Source organism: Mauremys mutica, chromosome 14 (assembly GCF_020497125.1).
Source record: "Mauremys mutica isolate MM-2020 ecotype Southern chromosome 14, ASM2049712v1, whole genome shotgun sequence".
Classification (NCBI taxonomy): domain Eukaryota; kingdom Metazoa; phylum Chordata; order Testudines; family Geoemydidae; genus Mauremys; species Mauremys mutica.
The window spans coordinates 34,071,596-34,088,800 of NC_059085.1; the positions used below are offsets into that span (position 1 = coordinate 34,071,596).

The window sequence follows — 17,205 nt, forward strand, 5'->3', positions numbered from 1 at the left end:
CTTTTGCTACTTTCATCTTAACTGATTTGGAATTCTGTATACATTAGAGATGTATCAGATCTAACTAGTGAAAGCAAGTAACAGTACCATATAATTAAGCAACCGTTCAAGCCAAACTGGCATTTCCAGTTAAGTTTGTTTGCACCCTCACCAATAAAAAGCAAAACCAAACCATATGAGTGTTTCAGCAAACTATATGTTCTGGAAACTCTAACATAAAATATACAATAATTATAAGATAGTGCCCATTGTCATAAGCTTTACATAAGCCATAGTGCAAAACGGGGTGGGGGGGGGAAGGAACCTAAACAAAATTTAAAAGTCCCTGAAAACCCTGCCAAAACAAGATACATCATTGCACATTCTTCTCCCCCTAAGGAGGGGATGAGGGGACAAACACACGATATATGTTTTTCATAAGAACAACCATCCTGGGTCAGACCAAAGGTCCATCTAGTCCAGTATCCTGTCTTCCAACAGTGGCCAATGCCAGGTGCCCCAGAGGGAATGAACAGAACAGGTAATCCTCAAGTGATCCATCTTCTGTTGCCTATTCCCAGCTTCTGGCAAACAGAGGCTAGGGACACCATCTCTGCACATCCCGGTTAATAGCCATTGATGGACCTAGCCTCCATGAACTTATCTAGTTGTATTTTGAACCCTGTTTACAGTCTTGGCCTTCACAACATCATCTGGCAAAGAGTTCCACAGTTTGTGCGTTGTGTGAAAAAATACTTCCTTTTGTTTGTTTTAAACCCGCTGCCTATTAATGTTGCTTAATGTGCTACTGGAAGGCGATGACTGCAGTATAGCAACCTACAGAGAATAGACTACTTATACAGATAGGTGGTCACTAGAATGAGTAGGGGTTACACCATCTAGCCCTAAGTGAACAGAAAGATGTGATGCAGCAGTATAAGTATTAAATAATGGATGGGCTAAAATATAGATGCAAAAGCAAAGTGGTTGAATATGTCCCCTTTCAGGGTCGAATTTGTGTATAGTGAACTCCAGGGATTCTGGAGTTATGCCAAGGCTGAATGTTTTCCCATTATATTGGACACGTTCCTCTATTTTATTCATGATAATGCGTTAAAGTGTAAATCATAATCAGTTCTGTAAATTCTATTGGTGTAATTTGGTTATGTTAAAGAGACTATTCTGATGATCTAATATGACCTCCTGCATAACCCAGGTTATTTTTACCTCCGTTTCGCTCTCACTTGTGAATTTATAAATCTTTCAAAATTGTTTGTTGTTGGTTTTTTTTTGTTTTTCATTTCACAACATTCTAAAAAACATTTTTTTCTGTTATTAATCTCTTTAAAACACAAGCTAAGAGTTTCAAATAAGAACAGTTTTAATTGATAGGTACAACTGTTAATGCTATTACATCAGATGTTGCCACAGCTACCTTATATCATATATGAAATATCTGACTATCAATAAAGAAATGCTTACAATTTCAGGTGAACTAGAGCAGTGAGTGCTCAGAAATAGTTGCAAAACCATCTGACACATTAATTCTACCATTTAGAGTGTACTTTGCCATTTACAATGTATGTTTGATGAGAATATTGTTTGGGAACAACTGTTGTCGCTGAGTTTGATCATTACAAAATTTGTTTGAAGGGCAGCTCTAAAAACCCCTTAGGCCACTTCCTACATTCCATTTAATCTGCCATGCATAGTTAATAACATGAACACTCTGTTTAGACGTCAGTTCATGTAACAAGGGTCCCACAATCATAAGAATGGCCGTACTGGGTCAGACCAAAGGTCCATCCAGCCCACTATTCTATCTACCGACAGTGGCCAATGCCAGGTGCCCCAGAGGGAATGAACCTAACAGGCAGGGCTGGCTTTAGGCCTATTCCACCAATTCCCCCGAATCGGGCCCCGCGCCTAAGAGGGCCCCGCACCCAGTGAGAATCCCTTCCCTGGCTAGAGGCGCCTTTTTAGTTTTTACTCACCCGGCAGCGCTCCGGGTCTTTGGTGGCACTTCGGCGACGGGTCCTTCACTCGCTCCGGGTCTTCGGCAGCACTCTTCGGTGGCAGGTCCTTCAGTGCTGCCGAACACCCGGAGCGAGTGAAGGATCCACCGCCGAAGTGGCACCGAAGACTTGGAGCACCGCCCGGTGAGTACAAGCCCCATGTGGTTTTTTATGTGGTTTTTTTTTTTTAAGTCATCCTTGCTGGGGCCCCGTCGAAACTGTTCGAATTGGGCCTCGCACTTGCTACCTGCTAACTACCTGCTAACACGTAATGATCAAGTGATTTCTCTCCTGCCATCCATCATCACCCTCTGACAAACAGAGGCTAGGGACACCATTCCTTACCCATCCTGGCTAATAGCAATTAATGGACTTAACCTCCAGGAATTTATCCAGTCCTCTTTTATACCCTTTTATAGTCTTGGCCTTCACAACCTCATCAGGCAAGGAGTTCCACAAGTTGACTGTATGCTGTGTGAAGAAGAACTTCCTTTTATTTGTAATAATCCTGCACAAGGTTCTCATTGGAATTATTCTGGATTTACATGCTGTAAATGAGATCAGATTCTGGCTTCTAATCTCTCTCTGACTGTTTCTTCATCAGTAATATGGGGACAACAACTCTTAGCTGTTCCACAAGTGTGTTATGAGATTATAAATTTAATTAATGCTGCTGAAGAATTTTGCGATTCTCTGGTGGAAGTAAAAGCAGCAAAGAGTCCTGTGGCACCTTATAGACTAACAGACGTATTGGAGCATGAGCTTTTGTGGGTGAATACCCACTTCATCGGATGCATGGTGGAAGTCTATCAAGAAATGTGAAGTGTTACTATTTTGTGGTTACATCTCTGGGGCCAAATTATAGGAATGTAATATGCTTTTCCTCTGCATTATAACAGTAGATCTGATTAAGATTTGGTCTACATTTTTTGACTTAGCTGTTGCAGGTGATCTTCCCAGCATTTAGTAATCACTTTACTAGATGCTGGAGGTAAACCACTGACCTCAGAGTGGAACCAAAACTCCATGTGCATAGGCTACTCCCTTAGTACAAGCCAGGTCTGGGAAATTTGATGGTTGCAAAAAGTACCATATGCCAGAGCTGTGTCTGTCTGCTGCCAGTGTTGTGCCTCACTGATCATTTATCTTTGATAATGTAAGGAGTGCTGCTGGGCTAGATGAAGACCAATTTTTTGCTGACATTTACCCAGTTATAAATCTGGAATAATTGGACTGGGTCCTTGGACCAAGTTCTTGGGACTGGCTTATCTATGTCCAGAACAGTTCAGGGTAGGGAGCTGTGAAACAGATCAATTGAATCATGGAGCAGGTCCTCAAGGAATCAATTCTGAAGCACTTAGAGGAGAGGAAAGTGATCAGGAACAGTCAGCATGGATTCACCAAGGGCAAGTCATGCCTGACTAAACTAATTGCCTTCTGTGAGGAGATAACTGGCTCTGTAGATGAGGGGAAGTGGTGGATGTGTTATTCCTTGACTTTAGCAAAGCTTTTGTCTCCCAAAGTAATCTTGCTGGCAAGTTAAAGAAGTATGGGCTGGATGAATGGACTAGAAAGCTGGCTAGATCGTTGGGCTCAATGGGTAGTGATCAATGGCTCCATGTCTAGTTGGCAGCCGGTATCAAGTGGAGTGCCCCAAGGGTCAGTCCTGGGGCCATTTTTTTTTTTCAATATCTTCATCAATGATCTGGAGGATGGTGTGGACTGCACCCTCAGCAAGTTTGTAGATGACACTAAACTGGGAGGAGTGGTAGATACGCTGGAGGGTAGGGATAGAATACAGAAGGACCTAGACAAATTAGAGGATTGGGCCAAAAGAAATCTGATGAAGTTCAACAAGGACAAATACAGAGTCCTGCACTTAGGATGGAAGAATCCCAATGCACTGCTACAGACTAGGGACCGAATGGCTAGGCAGCAGTTCTGCAGAAAAGGGCCTAGAAGTTACAGTGGACAAGAAGCTGGATATGAGTCATCAGTGTGCCCTAGTTGCCAAGAAGGCTAATGGCATTTTGGGCTGGATAAGTAGGGGCATTGCCAGCAGATCAGGGGACATGATCATTCCCCTCTATTTGACATTGGTGAGGCCTCATCTGGAGTAGTGTGTCCAGTTTTGGGCCCCACACTACAAGAAGGATGTGGAAAAATTGGAAAGAGTCCAAGAGCGGAGGGCAACAAAAATGATTGGAGGGCTGGAGCACATGACTTATGAGGAGAGGCTGAGGGAACTGGGATTGTTTAGTCTGCCGAAGAGAAGAATGAGGGGGGATTTGATAGCTGCTTTCAACTACCTGAAAGGGGGTTCCAAAGAGGATGGATCTAGACTGTTCTCAGTGGTAGCAGATGACAGAACAAGGAGTAATGGTCTCAAGTTGCAGTGGAGGAGGTTTAGGTTGGATATTAGGAAAAACTTTTTCACTAGGAGGGTGGTGAAGCACTGGAATGGGTTATCTAGGGAGGTGGTGGAATCTCCTTCCTTAGAGGTTTTTAAGGTCAGGCTTGACAAAGCCCTGGCTGGGATGATTTAGTTGGAGATTGGTCCTGCTTTGTAGCAGGGAGTTGGACTAGATGACCTCCTGAGGTCTCTTCCAACCCTGATATTCTATGATTCTATGAATGAGGTGGGATTTTTTTCACATTGTTTGCTTTTTAGAGGAGATCAACACGCTAAAGTCTGTGTTTTACTGTAATAGGTTGACATATAACATTCACGGTCAACTCTCCTTTTCTTTCAGTTCTCAGATGACTTTATAAGGAAGAGTTTAGCCTCTGAGTGGCCACAAATAATTGTGATAGCAGATGGATCCTGCGGAGAATCAAGCTCAGTTCTTGGAATCAGTCCAGATTACATTGTGGAATCCTGTAATGGTTATGGAGCAAATGCAGCTATTGAGAGGCGTGATCAGAGACAGGTAATGAGAAGAACACTCATTGTTATCAGTTGTTTACTCCCGTCTGCTGTATGATGCTCTATACTATAGAAATAAGGTGGGGATTTAAGGGCTTTTATGCTGTCATGTAACATTTCCTTACTCACCTAGAGTTTGCTTGCAAATTATTTTTCCCACTGAGTTAAATAGGTGATGCTTTATATTCTGGGGTACGTTTTAAAAGGCTTTATAAAGGGTGGGTAAATTATTAATAGATGTCCTAAACATGTTACAGACACATGAGGAGTATGTGTTGTAGATCGCTCTAAGTACATCGGTAGAAGATCTTATGGTTATAAGCAACTTATTGACCAGTTGGGCCCTGTAACAACTGAATAACAATTTCTTAAAACATGTATATTAATCATTTCTTACTTCATCAATACCTTATGTAAGGTTACGAATGTTACTATTATTTTGTCGCCTGAGTTCAAATTAATTTGTTCTCAATGTTAAGAAAAATAGACAACCCCAACAGCTTCATATTCAACTTTCTTGGCAAATACAGTAAATAGGGCTGAACAAGACTACATAAAGGAACAACTGATTAGAGGAAATGATTACCATGTGCAGTGGATAGTTTGACTGCTAGAATATTAAGGGAAGATGACAAGAATAGATGAATTGCACACTATGCCAGTTGCCTTTTCCATGGATTGCTTATTAGTATTGCTGTGCTAATCCCGTCATCCTTTGAAAGGAAAAAAACAAGCCATGAATGAATAGCAAGGGAAATGTCAAGCTTTATGCAAGGCTCAGGAGATGCTGTTCATTATCCAGGGACAAAGACTCTTGAGAAGAAAGCTCATAAATAGGCTGGGCATAATTCAGTTCTTTTATAATTGCAATAAATACCAATGTTTGTTTTTAAGTATTTTTTAATTTCTACCTATATACATTTTCACAGTTGTGAGAAATTCTGGTGGGGTCAAATGTGTGGAGTGAGACAATAATTATTTAATGTCAGACATTGAGAGTTAAAAGAAATAAAGCTTTATAACTATACAAACACAAATTGTCAACCTCATAAGAATGGCCCTACTGGGTCAGACCAAAGGTCTGTCTAGCCCAGTATCCTGTCTTCTGACAGTGGCCAGTGCCAGGTACCCCAGAGGGAATGAACAGAACAGGTAATCATCAAGTAATCCATCCCTGTCGCTCATGCCTAGCTTCTGACAAACAGACGCTAGGGACACCATCCCTGCCCATTCTGGCTACCTACCCTCCATTAATTTAGTTCTTTTTTGAACCCTGTTATGGTCTTGACCTTCACAACATCCTCCGGCAAGGAGTTCCACAGGTTGACTGTGCGGTGTGTGAAGAAATACTTCCTTTTATTTGTTTTAAACATGCTGCCTATTAATTTCATTTGGTGACCCCAAATGACCACCAATTTCATTTGGTGACCCCAGTTCTTGTGTTATGAGAAGTAGTAAACAACACTTTCTCTACACCAGTCATGATTTTATAGACCTCAATCATATCTCCTCTTAGCCGTCTCTTTTCCAAGCTGAAAAGTCCCAGTCTTATTAATCTCTCCTTAAACGAAAACTGTTCCATACCCCTAATCATTTTTGTTTCCCTTTTCTGAACCTTTTCCAAGTCCAATATATCTTTTTTTGAGATGGGGCGGCCACATCTGCACACAGTATTTAAGATGTGGGCATACCATGGATTTATATAGAGGCAACATGATATTTTCTGTCTTATTATCTATCCCTTTCTTAATTATTCCCAGCATTCTGTTCGCTTTTTTGACTGCCACTGCACACTGAGGGGATGTTTTCAGAGAACTATCCACAATGACTCCAATATCTCTTTCTTGAGAGTGGTAACAGCTAATTTAGACTCCATCATTTTATATGTATAGTTGGGAGTATGCTTTCCAATGTGCATCAGTTTGCATTTATCAACATTAAATTTCATCTGCCATTTTGTTGCCCAGTCACCCAGTTTTGAAAGATGTCATCACATGTCGAACTATACAAAGTACTGTAAATACTCGTTCATTAGCTCGTTCGTTCATAAGCAGACCCCCCAAAATGGATAGGTAAAAGTAGCAAAAACTGTATGACGCTTTCATAAGCTGACCCTATATTTCAGGGGTTGGAAAACTTTGGCTCCCGGCCCGTCAGGGTAAGCCGCTGGCGGGTTGAAATGTTTTGTTTACTTGGAGTGTCTGCAGGCATGGAGCCCCTCAGCTCCCTGTGGCCGTGATTCGCCATTCCCGCTGCTCCCATTGGCTTAGAACGGTGAACCGTGACCACAGGGAGCTGAGGGCTCCATTCCTGCAGACACTCCAGGTAAACAAAACAACAGTGTATTAGATAGTCAATTCAATGATTCCATAGAGTTTAAAATCATCAAATTTTGGTGTAGACTCGTTTATAAGCTGACCCCCACTCTTTGGTGTGTCACGTTTTAATCAAAAATATTTGGCTTATGAACGAGTATATACGGTGAATATCCTTAAATCAAACTCCAAGTTCTCAAGCAGCAATATTTTTACTCTGCCTGTCTGTAAACTTCAATTATTATCGATGGAAATCTTTTTTTCAGCTGTTTGTGTGTTAGTTTACCAACTAACAAAAATTGACTCCTTCCAAGCACACTCATAAATCACAAGAACTTTAATCCTCACAGGCATTTTTTTGTTACTTTTCCATCACCTTACAAATATTGTATGGGCCTTATTTTCAGATGTGCCAAGTGCCCATTTACTTTGAAGAGAGTTTGCAGTGCTCAGCATCTCTGAAAATCAGGCTGTATGTGTGCGGGAATAACTAGTATTTTAAGCATACTACCAAAATGTCTCTGGGCTGCTCCCAGAGCTGCTGGAATGTTTTAGTACCAAAAAAGAAACCAAGGAGGGACTCTGTAAGTTGACCTATTTGTTTGCATTATGGTAGCATCTGCAAAATGCAAGGTGGTCCTCACACATACTGCCACAAAGAGCATACAATTTGTTTTTCTTCTTTTGTATTTAGCACCTATTATTCTATTCTGAAACAGAAGACTCAATATCAGGAAATATACCATGATTTTAATCTAATATCTGTTTTATATTACTTTAATCCAGTGTGATATTGGTTACTATATGGCAAAATAAAATTGATTAGGGCTGTCAAATGATTAAAAAAATTAATAAATAAATTTGAAAATGTAGAAAACATCCAAAAATATTTAAATAAATGGATTCTATTATTAACAGTGTGATTAATCACAATTAATTTTTTTAATCGTTTGACAGCCCTAATCAATGTTATTTTGCCATATAGTAACAAATATCACACATATATATATTTGAAAATGTAGAAAACATCCAAAAATTGATATATATCTATATATAATCAATTACAACACAGAATACAAAGTGTACAGAACTGACTTTATATTTATTTTTGATTTACAAATATTTGCATTGTAAAAAAACAAAAGAAATAGTATTTTTCAATTCACCTAATACAAGTACTGTAGTGCAATCTCTTTATCATGGAAGATGAACTTACAAATGTAGACTTATGTACAAATAAAACCTGCATTCAAAAATAAAACAATGTAAAATTTTAGAGCCTGCAAGTCCATTCAGTCCTACTTCTTGTTCAGCCAATCACTCAAACAAGTTTGTTTACATTTGCAGGAGATAATCCTGCCTGCTCCTTGTTTACAATGTCACCTGAAAGTGAGAACAGGTGTTCTCATGGCACTGTTGTAGCCAGCGTCGCAAGATATTTATGTGCCAGATGCACTAAAGATTCATATCTCCCTTCATGCTTCAACCACCATTCCAGGGGACATGCATCCATGCTGCTGATGGCTTCTGCTCAATAACAATCCAAAGTAGTGTGGACTGATGCATTTTCATCTTCATTATCTGAGTCAGATGCCACCAGCAGGTCTTTTTTGTTGGTTTGGGTTCTGTAGTTTCTGCATCAGAGTGTTGCTCTTTTAAGACATCTGAAAGCATGCTCCACACCTCATCCCTCTCAGATATTTAGAAGGCACTTCAGATTCTTAAACCTTGGGTTGAGTGCTGTAGCTATTTTTAGAAATCTCACATTGGTACCTTCTTTGTATTTGTCAAATCTGCTGTGAAAGTGTTCTTAAAATGAACAACATGTGCCAGGTCACCATCCGAGACTGCTAAAACATGAAATATATGGCAGAATGCGGGTAAAACAGCAGGGGACATACAATTCTCCCCCAAGGAGTTCAGTCACAAATTTAACTAACGCATTATTTATTTAACAAGCGGCATCTGCTTGGAAGCAGCATGGAATGGTGGCTGAAGCATGAAGGGGCATATGAATGTTTAGGATATCTGGCACATAAATACCTTGCAATGTCGGTGTGATGTTGCACTCTGTATGATTTTATGAAAATATGCTAATGAGTTTAAATATAATGTAACTGGAATATGCTTCATGCAAAAGGTCTCTTGTAAGGTATCATTACAAAGCTTATAATCTACTGAGTGTGGTCATCCTATCTGTATAAATGTACCACTCTTCTATCTGAAACTAGAAATATGAAATATAACTCTGAGGGCCTGTTGTAATTATGCAAAGTGTGGGCCATTAATGGTGGTTTGGAATCTTGATGACTCCCATTAGCCAGGACAATTGTCTGCAGATGGCTCTGTTTTACTTGCAAGTCTCCCTATATGTGTGTGCTGGCATGCGATCATGTCGCCTGAACTGGAATCCGTCTTTAACCTGGTGCTTTTCCACTTAGAAGGAGTGGGTGGGAACCCAGAGAGGGACAAAGGATTCCTGCCTTATGCAAAAGGTCTGTAAATGGGTGGAACAGAACAAAGGGGAAGCCATCATGAGGAATCACCTGGCTACCACCTGAGCTGGAACAAGGGCTGTACCAGGGGAAAGTACTGTGACCAGACTAGGAAGACGTCCAGTCTGTGAAAGAGACTTATTGAAACATCTCTCAGGGTGAGATTTTTATCTCTATTCAGTTGTATTACTGTATTAGGCTTAGATTTGTGTGTTCTATTTTATTTCCCTTGGTAATTCACTTTGTTCTCTCTGTTACTACTTGGAACCACTTAAATTCTACTTTCTGTATTTAATAAAATCACCCCTTTACTTATTAATTAACTCAGAGTATGTATTAATACCTGGGGGTAGGGGCAAACAGCTGTGCATATCTCTCTATCAGTGTTATAGAGGGCGAACAATTTATGAGTAAGATGGATTTATTTGGGCCTTGGACCCCAGTGGGAGTTGGACATCTGAGTGTTAAAGACAGGAACACTTCTGTAAGTTGCTTTCAGTTAAGCCTACAGCTGTTAGGGGACGTGGTTCAGACCCTGGGTCTGGGTTTGCAGCAGGCTAGCAGGTCTGGCTCAAACCAGGCAGGGCACTGAAGTCCTAAGTTGCCAGGGCAGGAAAGCAGGGGCAGAATTAGTCTTGGCACATCAGTTGGCAGCCCCAAGGGGGTTTCTGTGATCCAACCTGTCACAGTCGGCTGCAAAAGTGCTATGCAAATGCCTGTTCTCACTTTCTGGTGACATTGTAAATAAGAGGGCAGCATTATCTCCTATAAATGTAAACAAGTTTGTTTACCTTAGCGATTTGCTGAACAAGATGTAGGACTGAGTGGACTTGCAGGCTCTGAAGTTTTACATTGTTTTGTTTTTGAGTGCAGTTATGTAACAAAAAAGCCTACATTTGTAAATTGCACTTTCATGATAAAGACATTGCATGACAGTACTTGCATGAGGTGAATTGAAAAATACTATTTCTTTTGTTTATCATTTTTAGAGTGCAAATATTTGTAATAAAAATAATATAAAGGGAGCACAGTACGCTTTGTATTCTGTGTTATAATTGAAAGATATATTTGAAAATGTAGAAAAACATCCAAAAATATTAGTAAATTTCAATTGGTACTTTATTGTTTAACAGTGTGGTTAATTGCGATTAATTTTTTTATTCATGATATATTTTTTAGCTAATCGTGTAAGTTAACTGGGATTAATCAACAGCCCTAATTTAATCTTTAGGTAACAGATTCCTGTCCAATACAATTGGTAGTGACTGGAAGCCATTATTGTTTGATACATCTGGCTTGTGAAATGACCTGCACTCATTTACACACTCATTTAAGAACATGAGTAGTTCATTGAAGTCCTCTGCACTTCCTATTCTGCACGCCTGTCACAAGCACTAGACATCAGTAGAGAACTATAGACTGGAGGGAAGGATTTGACCTCAAGCCTTTTCCAACTTTCTTTTTGGTGAGGGAGGGTTATGGTGATATTTCATGTGTAAGACAAGTGCTGAGAAGATATAGATATATATAATACAGGGATTTATCTCTAATGTTTCTATAGTGCTAGAATGGGGCAGACCTTAACAGGGGTGCCCAGGAGAGGGTGGAACATATTGGGAGGCTCCATAGCTGGATAGCTCCAGAGAGGCTGAAAGAAAGCCATGCTCTGGTCCCCAGTTCTCCTCTCACTAGCCCATACCATGGTTTGACCACACTGAGCTGGAGCAGACTACATCAGCCTTTACTTACCCACCTTAACAAATACTTTACACTTGTGAGTAAAGCCTGAAGAATTTGGTGCTGTAGTAACAAGCTGAAATATATGGAACAAAGACTGGCTATTTGACAAAACTGGCTCTATTGAACAATCTCAAGTCACAATAGTCTTAACAACCAGAACTTTTTTTCTTTGCATTATTATGTGGGACAAATTGTAATGTATCTGGGTCCTGCAGATCAATGGATTTGTCTTTGAATGTGAAATTAATTTCCTGTACATGTATAGTATAAGATGTGGCAATTGTAAATTACAAACAGACACAAGTCATGTTGGAATTTTATGGTCTCTCTTTTTTTTCCCCTAAGAATTCTGACACCAGCAAAAGTGCCTGGGCAGGTTCAAATAACTGTCTGCCTTATAAATTATAACATGTTCAGTTAATTAAAAATGTCACAATTTACATCATATAAAATGAAGTTGAGAGATTTTTCCTTTTCTGAGGCAGTTAATTTCTAATAACACAAAAGTACCACCCCCACAGCCTTATTGAAAAAATTATTCTCTAAGAATACTTTGCCCTTACGTGTAACTTTCCAAGCATTTTACAAAAGAATAAAGTATCATTATTCCCACTAACAGATGGGGAAACTGAGGCACAAGGGTTTCATGGCCCACACAAGATCACACAACAAGGCAATGTCAGAATCACGAGTAGAATCAAGTTCCTTGATCTCATGACTGAATCAGTGCCCAGTCCACTGGACCATGCTATGTTCCTATGGAAAAGGCAGTTTGCTTTTAGAGTTCTTAGTGCAATTTCACTGAGCTGAAAACACGATATACTAGTATCCCAGATGGGTTCTTTTCTCAGCCTTCAGTATGAAGAAAAATCATCTAGAACAGGGATCGGCAACCTCTGGCATCCCTTGGCCTGCGCCGCTTCCCACAGCCCCCATTGGCCTGGAGCGGTGAACCGCGGCCAGTGGGAGCTGCGATCGGCCGAACCTGCAGACGCGGCAAGTAAACAAACCGTCCTGGCCCACCTGGGTGCTTACCCTGGTGAGCCGTTTGCCAGAGGTTGCCGATCCCTGATCTAGAACAACACAGGAAGGAAATGAAATGGCAATGCAAATGCATGGGGTAACTTTCTGAATTCTTCTTATCTGGAAACAAAACCTCACTCTCTAAATATTTAATTCATTGCAAGGCATCCCATATGAGGGTCATCCGGTGGAATCCATGAAATGAATACATTAGTCAGATTAGCCCTTAATTATTTTTCCCTTTTTTTGCACTTTATAGGTGCCAACTCCAGAGATCCGTGCTCACAGTCTATATTTTGATCTCTCTGCTTATGGAATGGATATATCTTCCATGGGTAAGGAATCTCTGAAGCCAGGATTTCATCTGAAAATCTATGGGACATTCCGTAATCGATACATGGCTTTGGCATGTCCAGCTTCTGATTCCAAAGTTGTTAGATTTCTACGGCATACTCTCAATTCCTCAGTGAGTATTCAGAACTATCGCTTTTCAAAGGGCCAGGAAACTCTTTGAGAAGAGAATTATTTTTCAATGTTTTAAATTTGGTAACACCAAGCAAAATTATTCAGCCCTTATTCAAGCAAAACTTTTATTTATGTCAACTGGAGTTTAGTTCAGTTGCAGAAAATTGGCCCAAAACCTATGATCGGATGCACACATTCTTGGCTTGAGCCACTATATAAAGAGTGGAGGTTTCAGTCGCAAAGACTGGACACTCGGTTAAAGCTGCTTCTTTCTCATGAGCTATATGGGAAACAATCTAGACCTGGGTACCTAAGGTATGCCTACACTGCAGCTGGGAATGTGCCTCCTAGTCAAGGTAGTCAGACACATGCAAGCTCTGCTCTAGCATGCCCAAAATAGCAGCGTGAACATTGTGGCATGGGCTAGCCACCTGAACAAGGACCCCAGGGGAGCAGGCTGGCTTGTACTCTAAAGCAGGGGCAGGCAAACTTTTTGGCCTGAGGACCACATCGGGTTTCCAAAACTGTATGGAGGGCTGGTTAGGGGAGGCTGTGCCTCCCCAAACTGCCAGGCATGGCCTGGCCAATGCTCCCTATCTGACCTCCCCCTGCTTCTTTCCCCCTGACGGCCCCCCTGAGACTCCTGCCCCATCCACCCCCCCCTCCCTGTCCCCTGACTGCCTCCAGACCCCCTGCCCCTGACTGTCCTCTGCCGCCCCATCCAACACCTCCTCTCATTCCTGACTGCCCCCCAGGACCTCTGCCCCATCCAACCACCCCTTCTCCCTGGCCTCCCCCAGACCCTCTGCCCCTCACTGCCCCCTGCTTCCCCATCCAACTCCTGCTCTCCTTCCTGACTGCCCCCACCGGGACCCATGCCCCCATGTTCCCCGCCCTCTGACCGCCCCAACCCCTATCCACATCCCCACACCCTGACCACCACTCTGAACTCCAGTGCTCCCTTACCATGCTGCCTGGAGCACCATGCCACCCGGCTGGAGCCAGCCACGCCACCGCGCAGCACAGAGACTGGGTCAGGCCGTGGCTCTGCAGCTGCGCAGCCCCAGGAGCTCGCAGCCCCACCACCCAGAGCGTTGTGCCAGTGGCGCAGTGAGCTGAGGCTGTGGGGGAAGGGGAACAGCAGGGGAGGGGCTGAGAGCTCAGGGGCTGGGCAGGAGGGTCCTGCGGGCTATGGATGTGGCCCGTGGGCTCTGGTTTGCCCACCTCTGCTCTAAAGGCTAGATTGCACCACCACCTGTACCCAACATCCATAATGCTATGCTTAGCATGGTGGCTCAAGTAGAACTAGCGTGTGTGTCTATGTGGGCTGGGAGGCATGCTCCCAGCTGCAGTGTAGATATACCCTAAGTCAGCTAAGGTTTGGGATCCATCAGAGCTGCTTCTCTGTGAGGCTGCCAGAGACTACAGCTCTTCAGAAATATTCAATGTTGATATTTTCATGTGTATCTCCTTATGACAGAGTGCTGGAAGCTAGCAATGGAGCCAGCACTGTGATCACTTAGGCATCAGTCAGCAACCCAGGAAAAGGCTGATTCGGGATATGCAAGCTAATTAGCTGAATAGGCTGGGAGGGCTGATAAACCAATTAGCCCATCAGCTTCAGGGGCTATACAAGACACAGGAAGGAAGTAGGAGGAGTGAGGACCCAGGCTAGCTGTATGGAGTGTGTTCAGACAGCTCAAGAAATGGAGATCTGTGTTCTTCCTTGGCCCTGTGGGAAAGGGCTAACAGTAGAAAAACACTGTAAATATTGCTGCACAGAACTGTCTTGGTGTTTGGTGATGGGAATGTAAATAAATCACACAAAGTTGTCACTTCCCCCAGAAACCTCTCAAGCTCTGTCCAGTATGTGAGAATGGTGACGGAGCCTGCCCCATTACACTCCTAACAGCAGAGCTGGTGAGAACTCTGTCAGTGAAGTTTGTGGTGTTGTTGAACAATTGTTTCATCAAAGCTGAAATGGTTTATGAAGATGCATCCATTTTGAGTAAGTTTTTGTTGGGAAGGTTTCTGAGGTCCACAGTGAAGTCTCTGGTCACTTCCCCAGAGACACTTTTTCAACACAATGTCTTTTAACCAAAAAAAAATAAATATTTTTTTTTTCATTTCTCATAAAAACAAAACAAACTTCAAAACCTCAAAAAGTTATCAACAAATGAAATTGTCATTCTTTGGCTAGCTCTACCTATTAGCATTAATAAGGTTTATCCATGTGAATCCCACAGCAACTGATGGGAACATACATGCTAGGGGTAAGATTGAGCCATTGGCTCAATCCTGAGTAAGGGGTGGCACATTGCAGCCCTGCCAGGGCAGTGCAGCTGAGAAGGAGTTGTGCCGCTTTGCTTTGGTAGCGGTGAGGGTAACTTACTACTACTCTCTTTTCCAGGGTGTAGCATATTCCTACTGCGCTGCCAGCTTATTTCTACTGCCGTCAGCCAGTGTTTAATTGGTTATGAAAGAGGTCCTGGGGCTTAAATAATTTTTTTACTTTCAAAATTAGTGCAGCAAACCCAGACACAAATTACTCACTGCCTTTAGTGAGTAGGAATGAGGTCTGTTTTTTACCACTGTCATGTCTAACGTTTTTGAGCCTTTAGAACATGAAGAGAATATGTATTGCAGAAGAAATCTGTGTGAGTACCATGCTTAGTGCAGGAATACAAGTGTGTGCTGAAGGCTTTATTAACAGGGTTTCAGAGCTCATGCCACCAGAGATCCAGTAAACATGAAGTTTTTATGGGTTTAATCACAGATTTAAAATGCTGGATTCCATCCAACTAGGGAATGGAGGTCCCTGTGTATACATCGGTTGTGCCAAGAAAAGCAATTGAAATGTGAATAATGAGGGCACATTATAAACCACTATTCTTCAAAGATCTATTTTTCATTTTAAAAGGCTGGGTAAGTGCAGCCTTTTTTGGGAGTAGCTTTCCCCTTCAATCTCTCTTGAAAAACAAACTCCGGTTCAGATTCAGTGACAGAAATTAAAGCATCAGTGCAAACATCTTGTGGAGCCAGGGCCAGATTTTCAAGAAAATCATTACTAGAGCTGGGTGGAATTTTCAGCAAACGATGCAGTCAGTGACATCAAATTAATGTTGACTTCACCAAATTCTTCTAGATTTTTTAAAAAATCGATTTTAGATTTTGGTTCAAAATTTTTTAAATTTTATTAACAATTAAATAGTTTAAAAATGGGCAAAATCAAAAGGAAACCGTGTGGGTGGCTTTTTGGAATGGCAAGCAAATGAACAAATCTTGTTGTCCACCTCTACTTATGACCGGATTTTTTCAAGTGCTCAGCACCTACAATCAGAGTTTCAAAAGCGCCCAGTACACAACATCTTGAGCCTCTCTGAAAACTGGTCCTACGTGGACACATCATTCAGTGAAAAGTTTGCAATATGCTTTTCAGGCTCCTGTATTATATCTGAAATTAAACACAATGTAATCTTCAACATACATTTCTATAACTCCTTGTGGTCTCACTGGATCAGCTTAACACCCTATTAGTAGGCTAAGCAAATGCAACTGCTTTTTAAATTTGTTGATGGTGTTACAAAATTGATGGAGAATGCAATTGATCTAATATAGCTAGCCTTTACTAATGTGTTTGATAGTGTCTCATGAAGCTTTATTTGAAACTAGTTCAAATTGTTTTTTAATCAGAATAAAAAACTGGTCAAAAGACCATAAACAAGAGGCAATAAACAACTGAGAAGTATCCAGCGGAATGCTTCAGGGACGGGCATTGGGACTAGTGGTATTAAATATCTTTTTATTCAAGTGGCAATTTAAGGTTAAGGCTGAGCCTCTGGGGTACCATTTCCAGTTCTACAAGGGTGAAGCCCATTGACTTTAAAAGGACCTGGTTGATATCTTACACAATTCTTGACAATATAGGGGCCTAGAATTAACCCATACTGTTGTGCCTTCCCTCCCCACCCCCGCCAATTGCATGATTTAAAGATACTATGCTAATTTATCTGGGTTATAATAAGACAACCAGCCACATGGTATTTGAGCACCAGCTGAGGGTGGTTTGACCATGACTCAGTGACAAATGGCAATTGCATAAAGGTCTTCATGGTGTACTTTGTTTCTGTAGTTCAAGGGTGATATGAATGACTACAAGTTGAATTTAAATGTGTCCCTTTTCTCAGTTTGTCACCTTTTCTACAGACTTAGAGACATGTCTAAAATGCTCAACACTGTCACGTGTC

General features: G+C 41.6%; 1 protein-coding gene across 6 annotated transcripts in view; it reads left to right on the forward strand.

Annotated features, from left to right (window-relative positions):
- Nucleotides 1–17,205, forward strand: part of LOC123349425 — a 55,429-nt gene that overhangs the window by 23,207 nt on the left and 15,017 nt on the right. For all 6 annotated transcript variants that reach the window (XM_044987485.1, XM_044987482.1, XM_044987483.1 and 3 more), the window contains 2 exons: nucleotides 4,748–4,924; nucleotides 12,753–12,959. In XM_044987485.1, the coding sequence (XP_044843420.1) occupies nucleotides 4,748–4,924; nucleotides 12,753–12,959 (384 nt within the window). The remainder of the gene's footprint in view (nucleotides 1–4,747; nucleotides 4,925–12,752; nucleotides 12,960–17,205) is intronic.